Source organism: Schistocerca serialis, chromosome 1 (genome assembly GCF_023864345.2).
Source record: "Schistocerca serialis cubense isolate TAMUIC-IGC-003099 chromosome 1, iqSchSeri2.2, whole genome shotgun sequence".
Classification (NCBI taxonomy): domain Eukaryota; kingdom Metazoa; phylum Arthropoda; class Insecta; order Orthoptera; family Acrididae; genus Schistocerca; species Schistocerca serialis.
In genome coordinates this window covers 869,880,323-869,900,045 of record NC_064638.1, presented here as the reverse complement: position 1 = coordinate 869,900,045, position 19,723 = coordinate 869,880,323, and the positions used below count along the sequence as shown (strand labels likewise).

Here is a 19,723-nt window from a genome sequence, read left to right as displayed (position 1 = left end):
TGTCACTGATATAGTAAAAATAAATGTTTGTCTCTCTCAGTTAAATGATCAGATAGCTGTGTAATTTGTGTGTTAGAGAAATATGGTACCGATGTGTAAAGTTGTATAAGCAAATACCATATTAGCTAGGGTTCCTTGTGGTTGCCACACACATGGTACACAAAGTAAGTGTGTACCCCCCTGAGGATTAATGTAATTATGCCCTCAGGTGTTACAAATTACAGCAATGGAATGAAATGTATCACGGAAAACTTTCTTTGTAATTAAAAAATCTTTAAAAATAAATGTTTCAAGTACAAAATTAATCACTCAAATACGTGTACTGTAGCGCTAAATGTGCGTCTTGTTGCAACATAATCTGTGTGGAAGTGTCGTAGTTATCGTCCTCCGAAAGCTAAGTTCTGCAGAAGCCAATGTACTTACCTCATGATAAACAAAAGTGAAATGCTTTGCGTATAGATATCATACTTATTACGCTTATTGCCGTGATGAAGAAAGTACTGTGCTGTAACGTATTGTTGTGCTACAGAAAAGGCTGTCTCCTTGTAGCTATACCATAAAAGTTACTACTAAAACATGTTTTACTTTCCAGAATAATACAGAAAAACTGTGCAGATATAAAACAGAAACACCGCAAAATCAATATTGTACATTGTCACTCATTAGTAGCGTCGTGATAAAAATCGTGTAGCTATCACATAAACTAACCACTGTGTCGTCTGGTATCTCACAGAAAGTACTTTAAACCCAGAATGTATTTTCAAGTAAACCAAAATGTTGCATTAAAATCTCATTAGCAGTACCAGTATGTGTCCTAAGTATGTAACCCTGATAGTCGCTACGTAATCGTGCAACTAACAAGCAAGAATGTATAAATACAACACTGTGTCGTCTGTTCACTATAACAATGCATTCGTAATTTCTGTTTTAAAAATGTTCCCTAGGTTCTAGACTGGATATTTAACTTCAAACATTGTTGCATGTTAACAGTTTCTTAAGTCTGACAAAGCATACTAAAAATGTGAAGTGAAAAGTTATATGACAAAGACAAAGTTAAAAAGCAGATTATCTTTCAATAAATGGTTTTACATGTGAAATGTGGTGTAAACCTTTACTCTTCCTAGTACGCAGAGTTTCAACTTCAACGCAATTATCATGTGGTATACGTCGGATTCTGTAAGGTCCATTGTAAACTAGAAAGAATTTGTGACTCAAGTGTTTCTTCTTATGTGACAATGAATGAGCTTTAATGAGAACTTTCTGACCAATACATAATTTCTTTGCATTTGCTTTACCGTTTAGTTTTCTCCGTTTGTCTGCTGCAGATTTTATATTTTTAAGAGCCAAATCAATTATGTCTTTGTGTCGAAGTTTACGTGTATTCGGGAAAGGTACAAGCTCTCTGATTCTGTTCGGAGGTTCCACATTCTTCAGTACAAGAGTAGGTGGTAAAGCAGTGGAATCATGAGGCATTTCATTCAGCACATTTTGAAATAAGTGTAAATATCTGTCCCAATGCTGATGCTTTCTGTGACAATAAAGTCTGCAAAGCTTATTGATTTCTTTCATAATCCGTTCAGACGGGTTGCAATGTGGTGAGTACAATGAAATAAAAACAGGTTTGATTTTATGGTTGCGAAGCATGCGTGACCAAACAGCAGATCTGAATTGCGGTCCGTTATCTGAAATGACTTTACTAACGTGTCCAACTTCACGTAAGAAATTTTTAACAAAGGCGTTGGATACAGACCGTCCAGTGGCTTTACGTAACGGAGTGAAAGAAACAAATTTTGAAGTAAGTTCAACAGCGACTAGAACGTACGAAAATCCATTGGATGTTCTGACAAGCGGTCCCAAGAGATCAACAGCAGCAAATTCTTTTAATTTAGAAGGAATGATAGGAAACAACGGAGCACGATGTGAGACAGTAGATGGTTTCGCCTTTTGACAAAGTTTACAAATAGACAAGACTCTTCGAATTCTTTTTTCCATATTGTTAAAATAACAAGTCGTTCGAAGAATATGATAACATTTTCGTGGACCAAAATGTGCGTAGCTGAAATGAATGTACCAAATGAGCTTATTAACAAAATCATCTGGAATGCAAAGTACCCATAGCTTGTCATCAACAGTGCAGCGTTTGAAGAGTATGTTGTTTCTAACCAGGTAATAATGCCGAATCTGTGTGTGTGTCTTTTCATGCCATTTGCTCTTGATGTCTTTCCAAATCGGATCTTTATCTTGTTCATGAGCAATGTCCTTTAAAGATGTGGTGATGAAGTTTTCAAAGGCGACTTTCTGAATGTAAAGAATACTGAAATTTTTCTCGAGGTTGCCTTCTGTGGTACTTTTCTCAAGCCCAGCCGGTGCGCGTGACAGTGCGTCCGCAACAATGTTCTCCTTGCCGGGAATGTAGACTATTGTGAAGCGGAATTCTTGCAGAAATAATGCCCAACGTTTTAACCTGTCATGATTTAATTTTGAAGACATAAGAAATTGTAATGCACGATGATCACTGTATACTTTTACGTGCTTACCAGAAAGAAAGAAACGGAATTTGTTAAATGCCCAAACGATAGCTAAAGCTTCTAATTCAGTAACGGAATAATTTTTTTCAGATTTTGTTAGCACTCGGCTAGCAAAAGCAATGGTTTTCTGAACAGTAATGTCATCTTCTATGGCTTCTTGAAATAAATGGGCACCAAGGCCGACTTTGGATGAATCCGTGCTAAGGCAGAAATCTTGTGACAGATCTGGATGAGCTAGTATTGGCGCGTTAAGTAGCGATTCTTTCAAAGAATTGAATTCCAACTGTGCTTGTTCGTCCCAGTTCCAAATAGTATTTTTTCCAGTGAGAGAACAAAGTTTTGGTGTAACAAGAATTTGCATATTCAGAAAACGACGGTAAAAATTTACGAGACCTAGAAAACTGCGGACTTGTCTTTTTGTGGATGGAACTGGAATGGCTCTGATTGCTTCTAACTTTTCAGGATCCGGCTGAATCCCTTCAGAAGAAATAATATGTCCCAAAAACTTCACTTTTGTCCTACCGAATTCAGACTTTTCCAAGTTAACTGTAATTCCAGATTCTGCAAAAATATGTAACAAACTGTTGAGAATGCGATTATGTTGTTCCCATGAAGCTTCTGCTATCAGAATATCGTCCACATATAAGGCGATGTGACGTTTTAAGAACTCAGGTAATATGGAATTTAGCCCGCGAATGAATGCTGCTGAAGAAATGTTCAAACCAAAAGGAAGTTTCCGAAACTGATAACAAACGCCGAAACAAAGGAAAGCTGTGTATTTTCTACATTCTGGATGAAGTTCGATCTGATAAAAGCTGGATCTGAGATCAATGGAAGACAACACTTTTACACCATTAAAATTTTGAAGAAGTTCTTCCAACGTTTGCGGCCTGTCGGTTTCAGGAATAATGATCGTATTGATTTGTCTCGAATCTAAGACAAGCCTGATCGATCCATTTTTCTTCTCAACAACATGTAATGGATTGTTGTATGAGCTTACTGCAGGCTCAATAATGCCCTCGTCGAGCATAGATTGTATTTCTGTTCTAACACGGTCCCTATAATGTGCTGGAATTACATATGGTCTAACACAAAATTTAGTATGCTCACGAACACGAAATTGGTATTGAAATCCCTTGATTGTTCCTGTTTTGTGAGTAAAAACTGTGGAATGTGCTTGTAAAATCTCAAAAAGGTCTTGCCTATCATTGTCATTACAATTCTCAATTGTTTGAATTTTATTCTGAATTAACTTATTAGTGTCAAATGCGCCGTCGATATCATCCCTGTCAGTACTTGCAGAGTGATTGTTAGTGTCTAGTTCCGTAGAAAAGTCCGAACTGTTGTCTAACAGAAGGTAAAGCCGATTAATTTCCTCGTCATGGTTTGAGAGCCAATCTTCAAATTTCAAAGCTATTGACTTACCTTCTTTCTCTAAACTTATTTCAGCATCGTGAAAGTTTAAGATTGCTTTGTATTCATTCAAAAAGTCTACTCCCAATATAATTTCCGTCGACAATAATGGAACAATGAGAAAGTTCATAGTGAAGCTGTGGCTTTGACAAAAGAATTCTAAATTGGTTTGTTGGCGTACATCTACACTTTTTCCAAAGATTGCACCTTGTAATTTAATCTTACGTAACGGAAGTGTGGGGCAATCGTTCGATTTGTTGCATTTGCTAAAGGCTGTTTCACTGATTACTGAGATGGGACTGCCAGAGTCAAGTACTGCCGTAAATTTTACGTCATTTACTGTAATGTGAATCACAGGATATGCAATGTTGTTATGTTTTACGTCGTGTTCCTGGAGTAAGATGTCCCTAATGTCTTCCATTTTTACGTAATTACTAGCTACGGCAGCTGCGTCGTCAGTTTCATAAGTATGTTTTGTGGCTGCCAGCGGTGTGAGTCATTGCCTATTGTCTCTTTGTTGGCGCGCGTCGTTATTGGGATTTGGAGACCTAACTTCTACAAATTCACCTCCTCGAGAGGGCCCTGCCCTGTTTAAATCCCGCCAGTTCTGATGCAATTCAGGTCTGTCGTTACGATCACATCGTCTGTCGTCATGTCGATAGCTCCTGTAGTTTCTTTCTTGTCGGTTAAGTGGTGGAGAATTTCTCCCTGAATCGTAACTGCGCGCTGGACCGTTGCGTCTAAAGTTATTCTGTCTCCCTTGATAATAATTGTTTTGGTTCCCATATTGTCTGTTTCTCTGATTGTCTCTGTGATAGTCATTACCACGGAGAGGTGATCTTTCCCTGTAATTATTACTACTCTGCCAACGGTTGTCATACGGGTGGTGTCTGTTTTGGTCACGATATGTGTTGTGAGAATAGCCTTGTCGTGTCCAGTTATTATTTCTTTCATCGTGGAATTGTGACAGATGTGACCTGTAATTGTTGTGCTCCTGTTTCCGCGTTCCCCGATTGTCAGTGTCAATTTCCAATTCTTGTAACAGACCCTGAAATGCTTCAATGTCATCTTTGCAACGTCCTGCTAAAATAATATGTCGTAAATGTTCAGGCAATTTGAGTAAGCAAATGCGGATGAGTTCTGAGGGGCTGTATGGGTTTGAAAGATATTGATTCTTATGCAACATGTCTTCAAAATATTTGACAAGACTGGAAAATTCAGATTGTTCAAAGTGTTTCATCATCATGATGCTATGTTTTACACGGTCTTGTGTAGCTTGAGACCAATATGCTGAGAGGAAGGCATGGTAAAATTCTCCTTCACTGTGGCAATCGTGAATTACCGATCGCATTCTTACAGCTGGTTCATTCTCTAAGTAGCCACACATAAATTCTAATCTGTGTTCTAACGACCAGTTGGGAGGAAAACAATGCGAGAATTGATGGAGCCATGCTTGTGGATGAATGTCGTTGCCAGAATTCTTAAATGTTTTGAATTTGCGTGTAGTAATGAACAGCTTATAGTCAAAATCATCATGTCGGCGAGTAGCATCTCGGTCATAGTTACGTCGTGTCGGCGGTTCCATCTCAAAATTCGGTGTACCTTGCCAATTTCTTTCATAATTACCGAAATGCCCTGTGTTATTATTTTGTGGCTTTTGCGTATTTCTAAGTTCCTCTTCCCGTGTTGGAGCGCGAGTGTCTTCTGAAATACGTAATTCTTGTATTACCTGTGTCAGCTGATCTTGTACTTCCCGGATTTCTCTTTTGTACTGTGTATTGATTTGATTTTGATTTTGTTTGTATTTCCTAATTTGTTCGCTCTCTTCTGTGTTATTAAAGACTACCGGTTTTGTGTCATTCAGATTATCGTCTACCTTCGTAGATAAATCATTTAGCTGATCCGTAAGTTCAACTACTTTCTCTGATAATGAACTAATTTCCTCCATGTGTCTTTCTACTGTGTCCTTTAAGTTTTCCTGAGTTTTTGCAAGTTGCGTAACCGAATCGGTAGATGCAACTGAGTCAATTTTAGCTTGCAAGGTCTCATGATTTTCATGAACAATAATTTGCAGTTCTTTTATGGCTGCTTCGTGATTCTGTAATGCATTTTCATGCCGCGAAAAAATAGGTTGAAAATGCTCACAAATTTGTGTTTTTACGTCGTTACAGACTTTTTGACATTTCGATTCGATTTTATGCAACTCAGTAGTTAAATCTTCACGTGTTTGTTCAAGTGTGGTGTCTAACTTTTGAAGATTTTGTTCCATTGTGTCTAACTTTTGAAGCTTTTGCTGTGTTTGTCTCTGATTTTGTTCCATTGTGTCTAACTTTTGAAGCTTTTGCTGTGTTTGTCTCTGATTTTGTTCCATTTGTTGCATTAATTGCAATAATAATGTATTAGTGTCTGGAATCTGTTTCTCTACGCTTTTCGGCAGTGCATTTGCAGCGACAACATTCACATTTTGACAAGCAGAAAATGCGTCTTGACTTATTTGAGAAAACGGTGATGACCCAAAACCTGAATCTACAGTATTTGCGAAATTGTGTCCTGTCATTTCGGATTCCTGAGGCGAGCTGTTGCCGACCGATCGATCGATAATGCTTCCCTCTTCACTAATTGTTTCACTGTCCGTGCCATTGTTTGCCGCCCGCTCCATTTCCCTATGCACGATTACCAAATTACTACTTTGAACATCAGTTAATTCATTACTCTGCGGCGCTAACACACTGCCTTCGTCTTCACTGTCATTTCTCAGTTTACTTTGGAGCCTAGTATTACGTTTTTCACCCGCCATTATTGTCACAGTATTTCACACGACAACACAGAAAAACACAATTTGAAGAGCAAAATAAAATAACGTAGCAATGGAAATAATGTCTAGTTAATTGCAGCTGCGAAATACTTGGTGCAAATCTACATGCATGCCACAACTGTTTTACTCTACAACAATGAAAACTACAACTACAAAGGAGATTCTCTCTACAATTACGCGCTAGCAATAAACAAAAGCTACACTAAATACACAAACTACAAGAAAAAATCAGAAGATTCCAGTGAGGTATCCTAGGCTAAAGGTCGACATATGAAACGTCCCCTTTCAACAATTCTACACGAGACTGTGCTTAACCTGACACACAATATTTTTAGCGCAACGCAATCTGACTTTCAAAACTCCCTACTAAAGAATGGCCCTGACAAACATTAAACTATACCTTTCACAAATCACTTACCTCACAAAAATCTTCGCTGCTCAAGCTACTGCAATACAGCGAGCGCCACTACTGCCAGCTAAATAAAAGATTCAAACTACTGAAGGCACTAACTACTGATAGGGATAGTTAGCAAATGAAAGATATTAATAGAGAGCAAACAATGTATTTACCTTAATATCATCACAAGTCATAATATATATATCAGTTCATGACAAATTAGAAACCTCCGCCATCTCTCTCCCCACATCCACCACTGCTGGCGGCTCACCTCCAACTGCGCAACGCTACGCGCTGTTCACAGCCAGCTGCCTAACACTACAATGGCGAGTATTACAACAATGCAAAGCAGACACAGACTGCCCACAGCACAGCCAGTGATTGTCATACAGAGGTGGCGTTACCAATAAAAAACCTAAACAGCCTACTTACATAGAGAAAACATAAACAGCCTACTTACACAGAGAAAACATAAACAGCCTACTTACATAGAGAAAACATAAACAGCCTACTTACAAACTGAACAGTCAGTTAGCTGAATATCACACTATTTGTGATGTTTATCCATCGTATGGAGGTAATATCTACGCTGTTTGACAAGAGTACGCTAATTCCGGGCACCGATTTCTGCCCTCACCTGTAACTTCACAAACACAACAGCACGCTACAAAACCACGCGACAATGTCACTCAGACAACATCGATGACTGTTTGATATTTCATTTGTCGGTCTAAGAAGTGTACTTGCAAGACGAAGTCGTTAAACGTTTGCGGCGTTATTACCTAATCTCATTTTTCCTTCCTTGACCATTATTTGGAATTTATTGACGATTCCATTTTCAATAATATCATTCATTAGAAATTCAGAATCTCAGAAAATAGTTGATGTTACACAACTTTTCTCAGGCCCCTACTTTTTGAAAATAGTATGTGGAGAATATTGTTCGGTAATTTTCAGTCTCGAACCGCGCGACTGCTACGGTAGCAGGTTCGAATCCTGCCTCGGGCATGGATGTGTGTGATGTCCTTAGGTTAGTTAGGTTTAAGTAGTTCTAAGTTCCAGGTGACTGATGACCTTAAATGTTAAGTCCCATAGTGCTCAGAGCCATTTGAACCATTTGCTTATTTTCACTGAAGACCGTTAAAGTTGGAATACCATGGAGAATAGAAAATAACGAAATGTTACTTACTGTCCGTATACTGCACGGCAGGAAGGATACATGGTTAAATTTGTAAGTCATTTGGGGATATATGGGAAGCGAAATGTTGTACACAGGGCTTGACGTAGTTCCTTCTGTATAAATTTAAGTTTCCAGACTATGAGTATCATACAGCACCAAACAAAGGGATTCACTCCAAAGGCGACAAGAAAGGGAAGTGCAACTATTCCCATTTGTAACTGAAGCTGTTGTAAATTCAACTGATGAAAATGAGCTTCAGTCGAAAAATTCATTATTGGCTAACGGGGCACTTGGAGACGAATGACCATGTACGTGGTTAATGTTCTTCCAAAATAAATTTTGTAAAAACTTAATCTGACTTCGAACTGAGACACAAGTTGGACATCCTTGTAATAAAACTAACAATAGAGCGCATGCGGTACTCGATCGTTGTGTCACCCAGCAAGTCGCCTCCAAATTAATTTAAATGGCCAGAAATTAACTGCATTATATAATTAAATAAGGAGAACTGAGAGGTTTGGCGTTTCACGAAATGAAAAGTTGGAAATGAAATGGTCCTTTTGTTATTCGCAAAAAGGTAAACAGAGCACACTTAAATTCGTATCGTACCGATGCTAGAATAAGAGGAAAAAGAGAATCTAGTGTCGCATGTTCATCATACAGACCAATTATATTTATCGGTTTCAACGATCAGCACATGGTGTAGCCACATAGTGACCACCGCTCATCTTCGACGTCAACGTGCAATAACCACTCACAGACGGCAGGTAGAAGCACTAGGCGCTTCAGTCTGGAACCAAGCGTTCGCTACGGTCGGAGGTTCGAATCCTGCCTCGGGCATGGATGTGTGTGATGTCCTTTGGTTAGTTAGGTTTAAGTAATTCTAAGTTCTAGGGGACTGATGACATTATATGTTCCATAGTGCTCAGAGCCATTTTGTAGTAGCACTACCAGTGGAAGGTATATAATGCGTTTCGGGTGGGCGCGAAAAGTAGTGCAGTTGTAACGCGGAAACGGAACGATTTATCTGACGTCCAAAACTGTCTCATCATTGGCTTTCGGATCAAGGTTGGATGCATTTCCGAAACGGCTTGCCGCGCTTGGAGTACACCGTGCGCTGCAAAATAGCGCTATCCAAAACCGGCGCTGATGCAACTGGTGCACCACTGGGCCATAGATGAAAGGGTTGAACGACGGCTGCGGGGATGTGCACGGATGAATAGGGCTTCAGCTGTTGAGCATCTGACCGATCAGACGAACTAAGAGGCTTCCAATAGTGTCTTCTTAACGGCCGTTCAGCGAACGTGGCTGCGAATGTGCCTTCGCAGAAGGTGCCTGATTCGTGCACCCACACTGACTGCTGTTTATTGCCACGGAAGGCTAGAATTTGCGCACCAGTACTGCAGCTGGACATCCACTGAGTGCCGACAGTTGTCCACTTCAGATAAATCACGTTTTATGCTCCATCGGACAGACAGCCGTTGGCGCATAAGGCGTGAAACGTCTGAAAGCAAAACCCTGCACCTAGGAGGGAGTGTTATGATCTGGAAAATGTTTTCGTGTCATTCCCTGGGTGATTTCTTCATTTTGGAACGCACAGTGGGTCAACACAGGTCTGCATCTGGCTTGGAGGCCATGTCCACCCTTACATGCAGTTTGTTTATCCTCGGCACATTGGCATATACCAGCAGGACAATGCGACGTGTCACACAGCTCAGACAGCACGTGTATCATGCGGAGAGCACCATAATTAGTTTACTGTACTCGTCTGGTTGCCAAACTCTACGGATTTAACCAAATCGATGATCTGTGGGACCACCTCGATCGGGGGGTTCGCGCCGTGGATCCTCAACCGCGAAACCTAGCACGGCTGGCCATGACACTGGAGTTCGCATGGTTCCACATCCTTATCACTACCTTTCAAAATCTCACTGACTCCTTCTGCGCGTCTCGCGCTCCTAAAAGTGGTTTTCAGGCAGAAAGTCATATTAATGTGACTAGACGGTATGTAATATAAGTAGGTTACAAATATTAATTTTTCCAGGAGTTTGCTTTTTCATAAGTAAGGAGGTGATGAAAAAGTCCTCTTGCAAGGCTGTACAGTTCAGAATCGGTAGGCCCATCAGGAAAAATCGCTGTGAGCACTGAAGCGGTCAGCCCACCGACGCACCAGGTTTAAGATACCCCATTTGGTAAAAACACTCTGTTCTGCTTCGTGGAGAAGTCCGTAACTGCCTTTTGCACATCCACATCCGAGGTTAATCGTCGACCCTTCATGGCCTTTTTTAAGGGCAGAAGGCATGATAATCGCATGGGGAGAGGACTATGGGGCGGGTGCTCGAGCGCCTTCCACTGCGAAGTGAGATTTCTGATATGCGTAGGTTATAACGATATGTTTACGTAATGTGTATACATAGACATACAGTTATAAATGTCCCCGTTCGTAGTCGCTAATTATAACAATATGTTTACTTTTGTGCTGTAACATATGGCTATAATCAGCGTTGGAAATATATTTGCGAACGCCGACCGTGTGCGGCTGTTTCTTGTTGGATCGTCTGATCAGTCGGAAGTTGCATTGCAGAGGAGAGTAAATGCCTATTCAAAATATATTTTTGGATAGCTCAACATGAATTTCCTAAGGGACCGTAGTTTATCATGCATTTACCAGTAGAATATAGCGCGAAGAAAATATTTCGCCGCATGCAACTTCCGTCCGATTTCGACGAAAGGATTCATGACTGTGAACTCTGTATTTGGCGGAAACATAAAAAAATTATATAACTTTATGAAGGAGTGAGACATAGATTCTATACTAAATAAATAGTCCATACACCAGTTCCATTTAACTCTGAATTTATGGCAATTAATAGATGAACTTACACTGCAATGAAGGATTTAAGATGTATGCCGTTTTGACTGGCACTTCTGTTCTCGTAATGAAAATAATTCCTTTTGACATTTTCACATACACGTCGCACAATAAATCTACTGCTATGCAGTATTGCACTTTTACTTTACACTAAAATAATATTATTTTTAACAATAATAATACGGCGGCAGGACATGTGCGTCCGACACAAGTTACAAGAGACAAGAGAAGAAAAAAAATGAGTAACTGAGTAACTGTTCATCGAGAATATCTCGTACATCAAAAGAATGTGTAAAAGTGTTCTTCTTCTGTCCATTTTTCGCGCCACGGTTTTCAAAGTCAGTAACTCAGTGCATCTCTGACGGCGCTTCGACAATAAACACGTTACGTCACAGGTCGTTCACCTTCTACATTCTCACAACATTATTTGCTAACTGTAGCTGTTGCCGAGCGACTGCTCGATTAGTGAATGATTTAAAATGATAAGGCAATCACATAATGTTACGAGGTGCATTATCAAGAACTTGCGGCGCTACTCCACAACGGTGGTTTTCGATAGACGTGTTGCCCCATACACATTCTTCATTCCGTGATGTGGTCAGCGCGACGGAATGTCATACCTAACGGCCCGGGTTCGATTCCCGGCAGGTTCGGAGATTTTCTCCGCTCATGGACTGGGTGTTGTGTTGTCCTTATCATCATCATTTCATCCCCATCGACACGCAAGTCGCCGAAGTGGCGTCAACTCGAAAGACTTGCACCAGGCGAACGGTCTACCCGACGGGAGGCCCTAGCCACACGGCATTTCCATTCCGTGATGGATGTCTACTGATGTTGCTCCTTCGGGAGCCAAGAAAAGCATTAGTGTACGTTGGTTCTGATTGGATGCAACGTCGCTATAGTTAGTTTCCGCATTTACTGCACGCACGCACGTCGGAAAAAGACGAATGCCGCACTGATACCTTGATGACATGTCGGTGCTTATACACCCGCATCGGAGTCAAGCTCTGTTGTGTATAAGGTGTAGCAACGTCCCCAAACGGGAACTATTTGATTGTCCCTTACAGTATTGTACTGTTCATTCAATGTAGTTGCCGCAATCTCGTGAACACTGCAACTGGAATAACGTTAGGAGCCGCGCGGGATTAGCCGAGCGGTCTCAGGCGCTGCAGTCATGGACTGTGCGGCTGGTCCCGGCGGAGGTTCTAGTCCTCCCTCGGACATGGGTGTGTGTGTGTGTTTGTCCTTACTATAATTTAGGTTAAGTAGTGTGTAAGCTTAGAGACTGATGACCTTAGCAGTTAAGTCCCATAATATTTCACACGCATATGAACATTTCAACATTTGAACGTTAGGAATTGTTACATGGCAGCCCACAAGCAGAAATACCATTTGAAATTGTTTTCATGTCTCTTCAGGACTATTCAGTCAGACAGAAGAGTTCACCATTGCGTCTTTATCAAAGATAAAAGTTGCCTCCTACGGCAGCAGCAGCAGTGACGTCTTTAACCTGGCCGGGCGGGGTCGAGCTGAGCTTGGAACACAGGTAGTGGAAAGTCATTCCATTCTGTTTCGACTGTCAGAGCACATCAGTCGTAATAGCTGCGGGCGGTTTCATGCCACTCTTTCGGTAATCTATGAGCAGATGTTTTCTTTGGGTGGGACATCTACAGAAAGAGGTTGCTGTGGTGGTAGTACACCATACTCTGTGTCAAAATAGGTCAGGAGTGATGGACAGGACAATGCTCGAATTTACGTTATATGTAGAAACACAACGTCAGGGAGACATCAAAGAAAGATCACAGCTACCGGCCTTAACAGGTCAGAAATGTGATGCCTGATTTCCAGAGTAACATGGTATGCGAACCATGTGTACCGAACGGCAGTTCATGCCGTCACGCCAGGTACTGCACCTGTGTGACGATGACGTATACAATCTGACAGCATTCGCACTCGGATGTGTCCATCACGATGCTGTAGGCGCAACCGTGAAAATACGACCAGTGCTGTCGCTGGACGCAACATCGTCGACGTGTGCCTCTTGCCGCGTCGAGGGAAGACGGGACAGTGGTCGCGTGCTGACAATCCGTGGTGGTTCACACATCGTTCTGCGCGTGAGGATGCTTGTCTCGCTGGAAACAAAATTTCCTGCCCCAAGGTACGCGACACAGCTGAATGAACCTGTACAGCCGAGAGAACAGTGACTATCCTCTTGGGTGCCAGCCGCGCAGGACGGCTGTGATCCGTCATGACGAGGAGTATGTCCCTCCTGAGCCCACTGATTCGATATTCACAAAACAGATGAGGGAAGGAAGAAAGACTTGGTTTAACGTCCCGTCGACATCGAGGCCATTAGAGATGGAGCACAAGCTCGGATTGTCAGGAATGGGGAAGGAAATCGGCGGTGCCCTTTCAAAGGAACCATCCCGGAATTTTCCTGGAGCGATTTAGGGAAATCACGGGAAACCCAAATCTGGATGGCTCGACGTGGTTTGAACCATCGTCCTCTCGAATGCCTGATGAGGGATCCCGACCAAGGAGAGTAGAAATACCGCGAACGAATAACGCACAATCCCTTGTTGCACAAGGAATAAGACGATATTCTCACTAGCATTCAACGTTTAAAACCTGCTGCGTAATCTTTCCTTCTATGGAGTGTCCTGTTTATCTTGACAAACTATTTGTGGTAAGGTATTATGGGACCAAACTGCTGAGGTCATCGGTCGCTAAGCCTACATACTACTTCAATTTAAACTAACTTACGTTAAGGACAACACACCTGAGGGAGGACTCGAACCTCCGACGGGGGAGCCGCACGAATCGTGACAAGGCGCCTGAGACCGCGTGACTACCCCGCGCGGCGACAAACTATAATAACTTTTTGTCCAACAGCGAAATATAATAGTTAGTCAAGCAAATATGGTTTAGCTACCAGAGGGACATGGTCAGCCCGATTGCCTTTCCTGCACTTTGCTCGTTGTGAACGTATGAACAGCAGCGCACCTTTTTTTACATAGAACCCTGTATTTTTATCATGCAGCGCACTACTCCCTCCTAAGCGTTTTAGGAAAATTACAGAAAACCTAATTCCCGATGGTCGAACGAGGATTTGAATCCGCGTCTTCCTGAATGCGAATCCAATTTCTTACCACAGCCCTACATCTTTCGATATAGTATCAAAGACAAAAAAGATGCACCACGAAAGAATTATCCGAATGGGATGGAAACCCGCCTCTTTGATGGACATGTACAGCCAAACAAATGCTTACAGTTCCAGAAAAATTGGATTATTGAGTCAAGGGAAAGATATTCACAAACTGAGCAAATCAATAACACGTTGGTCCACTTCTGCCCCTGCGCAGGCAGTTATTCGGCTTGGCATTGATTGATAGAGTTTTACAAGTACGAAGACAAGCAGTAGAAATCTGGCCGTGTGCGGGCTGGCAGTATCCGTGGACGGCATGCCATGAAGGGCAACAAAACGGGGCGTAGAATATCGTTGATGTGCCGCTATGCTGTAAGGGAGACACGGATGACAAATGAAGGGATCCTGTTATGAAAATAAATGCCACCCAGACCACCACTACTGGTTGTCGCGTCGTGTGACGGGCGACGAGTTGGTATCGCACCGCTGTCTGGGGTGTCTCCAGGTACGTCTTGGGACTGGAATCTCGTTGACTGGAATAGAATTGTCTTCAGTGATGAGTTCCGCTTCGAACTGAGCATCGATGACCAGCGAACATGTGTCTGGAGAAGCCGCGGGGAGCGCTGGGATACCAACCTGTCCTCACGCACACGGCAACAGTTTCTGTTGTTTCAGCTTGCCAAATCCCACCTTGGCCAGCAAGATCGCCAGATCTCATCCCAACTAAGAACGTTTGGAGCATTACGGGCAGGGCCCTCGAACCAGCTCGGTATTTTGACGATTTAAAGCGCCAATTGGACAGAATTTGGTTCGATATCCCTCAGGAGGATGGATATCTAGTAACTCCATCAATCCATGATAAGCCGAATAATTACTTGCACAAGGAGGACCAGCGCATTATTACTTTCTCAATTTGTGAAGCTCTTCGCTTGAGTAAATCATTCAGTTTTTTCTGAAACCATAATTATTTATTTGTCCGTAGATTTACAACACAATTCGGATAATTCCTCAGTGGTGCGTCGGTTTTTTAGTGCACGTCTCATCTCCAAGTTAATCCTTTGATTAGCAGACGCCGTTCTCGGTAATTTCGATGACGATAAAACACTTCGTGTTGTATCAGTACATCTGTATACTTCCTTTACTATTTAAACCGGAGACTTTACTGTAGGTTTGAGTCAATGGGTCTTCTTCCCGTTCTTGTATTTCCGTAGAGATCAGCAACTAAAATCATCTGCGTGTAATTTCGATCCTTTTTCTCAATTACATCCTTTACCTCAGGGTAGTTCTTAAAATCCCTGTCCGGCCATCCAGATTTAGGTATTCCGTGGTTCCCCTAAATCGCTAGACGCTTACTCCCGAACGAAAAAACACGACCATCCTTTCCCAAACAGGGATACCTTCTCTAATGACAACAGGCCCTAAGAAACCTAGTCGTCCTACCTTTTCTAATTCACCTTAATTTCATTATACAGACAGAGACAGACAGAGAGAGAATTATTACATTTCGTTATTTATTTTTACCAGACTTCTTTCACACTCTGTAATAACCAAATAATAGTACAGTCAACGGACAACAGTAGAATCCAATCATATTTGTTCATCGCAACTGTGAAATAGGCTACGGTAGTGTTCCTTAAAACAAATAAATGTAATTAGAATCATATATTAATACCTTCAGCTCCTGACGGGCGTTGATATCAACGGGGACAGGTGAAAATGTGTGCTCCGACCCGGGATCTGCTGCTTACATGGCAGACCTCTATCCATCTGAGCCACCGAGGGCACAGAGGATAGTGCCATGTAAGCGGGGGATCCCGGGTTCGGGTCCCGGTCGGGGCACACATTTTCACCTGTCCCCGTTGATATATATCAACGCCCGTCAGCAGCTGAAGGTAGTAATATATAATTCTAATTTCGTTCTAGAAACCTACAGGTCATCAATGGTGTCTGTTCTTTCGGACATGTCCGAAAGAACAACACCATATCCATATAAGTAAATAAATGTAAGATGCGCTTTGCATGTATTAAAAATCATCTATTCCTGAAAAAAGGTTAAGACAATTTCCTTAAAACTGAAGCGGATTGATTTGAGGTTTATTCCTCATTAAATAATTTTGTACAGTGATCATTCTACTAGCATATTTGAAATACTTACTACGAGCCCTAACAGGTATAACTTCTTTTCTCTGTATCTTTCACGTATCTGATAATTTTTTTTTCGGGAGAATAATAACCAGTTTCAATTCTTAATATAATTGTTTTACTCCGGCGTTGTATGAGCTTAGAAAGCATAAGTAATGAGTGACTGAAAGCAGCCTTCGTGATGCCGCGGTGAGTGACTAATTGGTCCGCGTCTGCCTTTTTCCAGCGTTCCTCATCCAGTTCTCGTTCCTCGCCGCCTTCTGCTGGCTCACCATCCTCGCTCTGGACACCACGTGGAAGGTGCTGTAAGTATTCCAGCTCAGTTAACTAACTGCATGTAACGTCATCACTGCTTGTAGCAGACCACATCAATATTGTTTGTTTTTATGGTGGAGGAGTGGTACACCGAACTCTTATTCGTAAAGAGTGGGGTTCTGAATTACAACTGTAGCAGTTTTGATTTCCCGCAATTGTTTCCAGCAAAAATCGGGGTGATTTCGTGAATAAAGCGACAGCCATTTCTCTCCTCAATACCTGTCGAACTCAGTTATTGGTGCATTTTGAGACGTTGCACTTCTGCCTGGCGCTGTTAAAGAAAGTTAAAGTTTTCTCAAAGGTGTAGCGCAATTTAACAATTTGCAAATGGTGCAACTTAGTACAATAGAACAGCCGCGAGATGGAGGCAATTCGTGAGGATGGAAAAGTTTACTAATATGCACACAAAGCTCCCCTGGTTTCATACAACAGTTTACCTTAGATTAGTCCGCCTCTTGTTTTTTACAAGTAGACCTGTATGGTATTAGGCCATTGAGTAGGATGGGAGACGCCACTGTTCGTAAACGGAAACCGATAAGACCCGCATAATTCTGATTGAAAAATATTTCATACAGTCGAGAAATGATCGCATAAAGTATCTGAAGCTGTTTCGGGTACTTAATTGAATAATAAACGACGGAATGGCGCCAATTGTGTCCGATAGTCCGTGTCCAAACAAACCACCGCCGACCTCGTCTGCTTTTTCCCAGAAGATATGTAAATTACAACGTAAATTGCATCATTGGTAAGGAGACAGGCTAATGGCTTAGATTTACGGCGGGATCTACACAATATATAGGTATTAATACCATTTATATCCAGGAAACAAGAGCTGCTTGCACACCTTAGTTCTGCACAGCTCAACAGGCTGTTAATAAGAGGGGAATTATTTCACAGGAAGCAGATAAAAGAGCAGCGCTCCTTCATTTACTCTGTGGATTTGCATTCACCACCTTTACGGCTTCTGAAAGTTTCGCTATGTTAAATGCAATCTTTGAAGATACAGAAAATACGTTTATTACAATCTAGTTTCAAAAAATGAGTCATTCGTTTCTTATTACACGTAATTACCTTATAAATTATAGAGTACCAATTGTAGAAAAAAATAAAGAAATAATGTGAAATGCTTTAGTGCCGGCCGCTGTGATCAAGTGGTTCTAGACGCTTCAATCCGCAACCACGCGGCTGCTACGGTCGGCTGGCCGTAGTGGCCGAGCGGTTCTAGGTGCTTCAGTCTGGAACCGCGCGACCGCTACGGTCGTAGGTTCGAATCCTGCCTCGGGCATGGATGTGTGTGATGTCCTTAGGTTACTCAAGGTTTAAGTAGTTCTAAGTTCTAGGAGACTGATGACCTCAGATGTTAAGTCCCATAGTGCTTGGAGCCATTTGAAATGCTTTAGTCTCTAATAATTTCCATGATAGATCACAGACACCTTCTCTTCTTGAAACAACCATCAAATGAAACTCCAACAACCTTTCCATTGATGATGTTTCACCCACTGAGAGAAAGGAGGTCCATTTTATTCGACGATAAATGATATCGTTAACTTATACAGTAAAAATATGCGATTTTCCGTCAGTGTTTACTACAGCAGTGCTCAGTATTTGCAAACAGGTGTCCCATAAGACTTAGATGTGTAGTAATCTCCCCCGCCCCCACCCGTCAAGTATCTCCAAGTTCCACCGTTACACACATTATAATTACGCCACGTGGAAACAATAGCAGTAATCTTATCATTCGTCTAAAGCCGTTTGCACTTGGAATGCGAGGCCAAGTTATCTCGCGATTACGCGTTCAACGGTCAGTGTTCATTAATTTAATGCAAAAACGTCACTGAGATCTGGTGCAATGTAAGAGCATACACTAAATGATAAATATTTGCGACTCCACCTGATGGTCCGGTAGAAGTGTGTGAACGTGCATTGTTCTCATAGTTTAATTGGTCGGAACGAGAATAGTGGTGTCGGAGCTGTTACCACCAGACAGTAACGAAAATTACACTGGCGAGTAAAAAAACGCAACATCAAAAAATAATTAATGTAGAATTATGAAAATTGGGGAATGCATTAGTCTAGGTAGCATATTTACGTCATTAACATTGCAAGATCACAGGTTAATGAAAGTGTAAGATAAGGGATTACAAATATGAAATTCTGGTACATTGATAACCGGTGTAACCGCCAGAATGTTGACTTCAGTCATGCAAACTTGGTGCTGGATGTCAGTTAATGGGCTCGCGTACCATGCCTATTGCACTTGGTCTGTCGATACTGGGACGATTAATGCTGTTTGTGGATAACTCTGAAGTTGTCTTCCTATGATGTCCCATATGTGCTCCATTGGAGACAAATTTGGTGATCGACCAGGCCGAGGCAACATGTCAACATTGTGTTACAACAGCGGTATGTGGACGAGAATCATCGTGTTGGAAAACACACCGTTGAATGCTCTCCATGAATGGCAGCACAGCAAGTCGAATCAGCAGGCTGACGTACAAATTTGCATTCAGGATGCGTGGGATAACAACAAAGTTACTTCTGTTACGATACAAAATCGTACCCCCATACCATAAATCCAGGTGTAGGTTTAGTGTGTCTAGCACGCAGACAAGTTGGTTGCAGACCCGTCACTGACGCTAAGTCAGCACTAGCTTTCATCAGAAAACACTACAGACCTCCACCCTGCCCTCCAATGCCGCGCGGAGTAGCCGCGTGGTCTCAGGCGCCTTGCCACGGTTAATGCGGCTCCCCCGTCGGAGGTTCGAGTCCTCCCTCGGGCACGGGTGTGTGCGCTGTCCTTAGCGTAAGTTATTTTAAGTTAGATTAAGTAGTACGTAAGCCTAGGGACCGATGACCTCAGCAGTTCGGTCCCATAGGAGCTTACCACCACCTGCCGTCCAATGAGCTCTCGCTTGA

The 19,723-nt window shown here is 42.0% G+C and overlaps 1 protein-coding gene across 1 annotated transcript in view; it reads left to right on the top strand.

The window, feature by feature from the left end:
• Window positions 1-19,723, top strand: part of LOC126441603 (G-protein coupled receptor Mth2-like) — a 214,682-nt gene that overhangs the window by 123,395 nt on the left and 71,564 nt on the right. Inside the window, exon 4 of the mRNA XM_050090682.1 lies at window positions 16,719-16,797. Within this exon, the coding sequence (XP_049946639.1) occupies window positions 16,719-16,797 (79 nt within the window). The remainder of the gene's footprint in view (window positions 1-16,718; window positions 16,798-19,723) is intronic.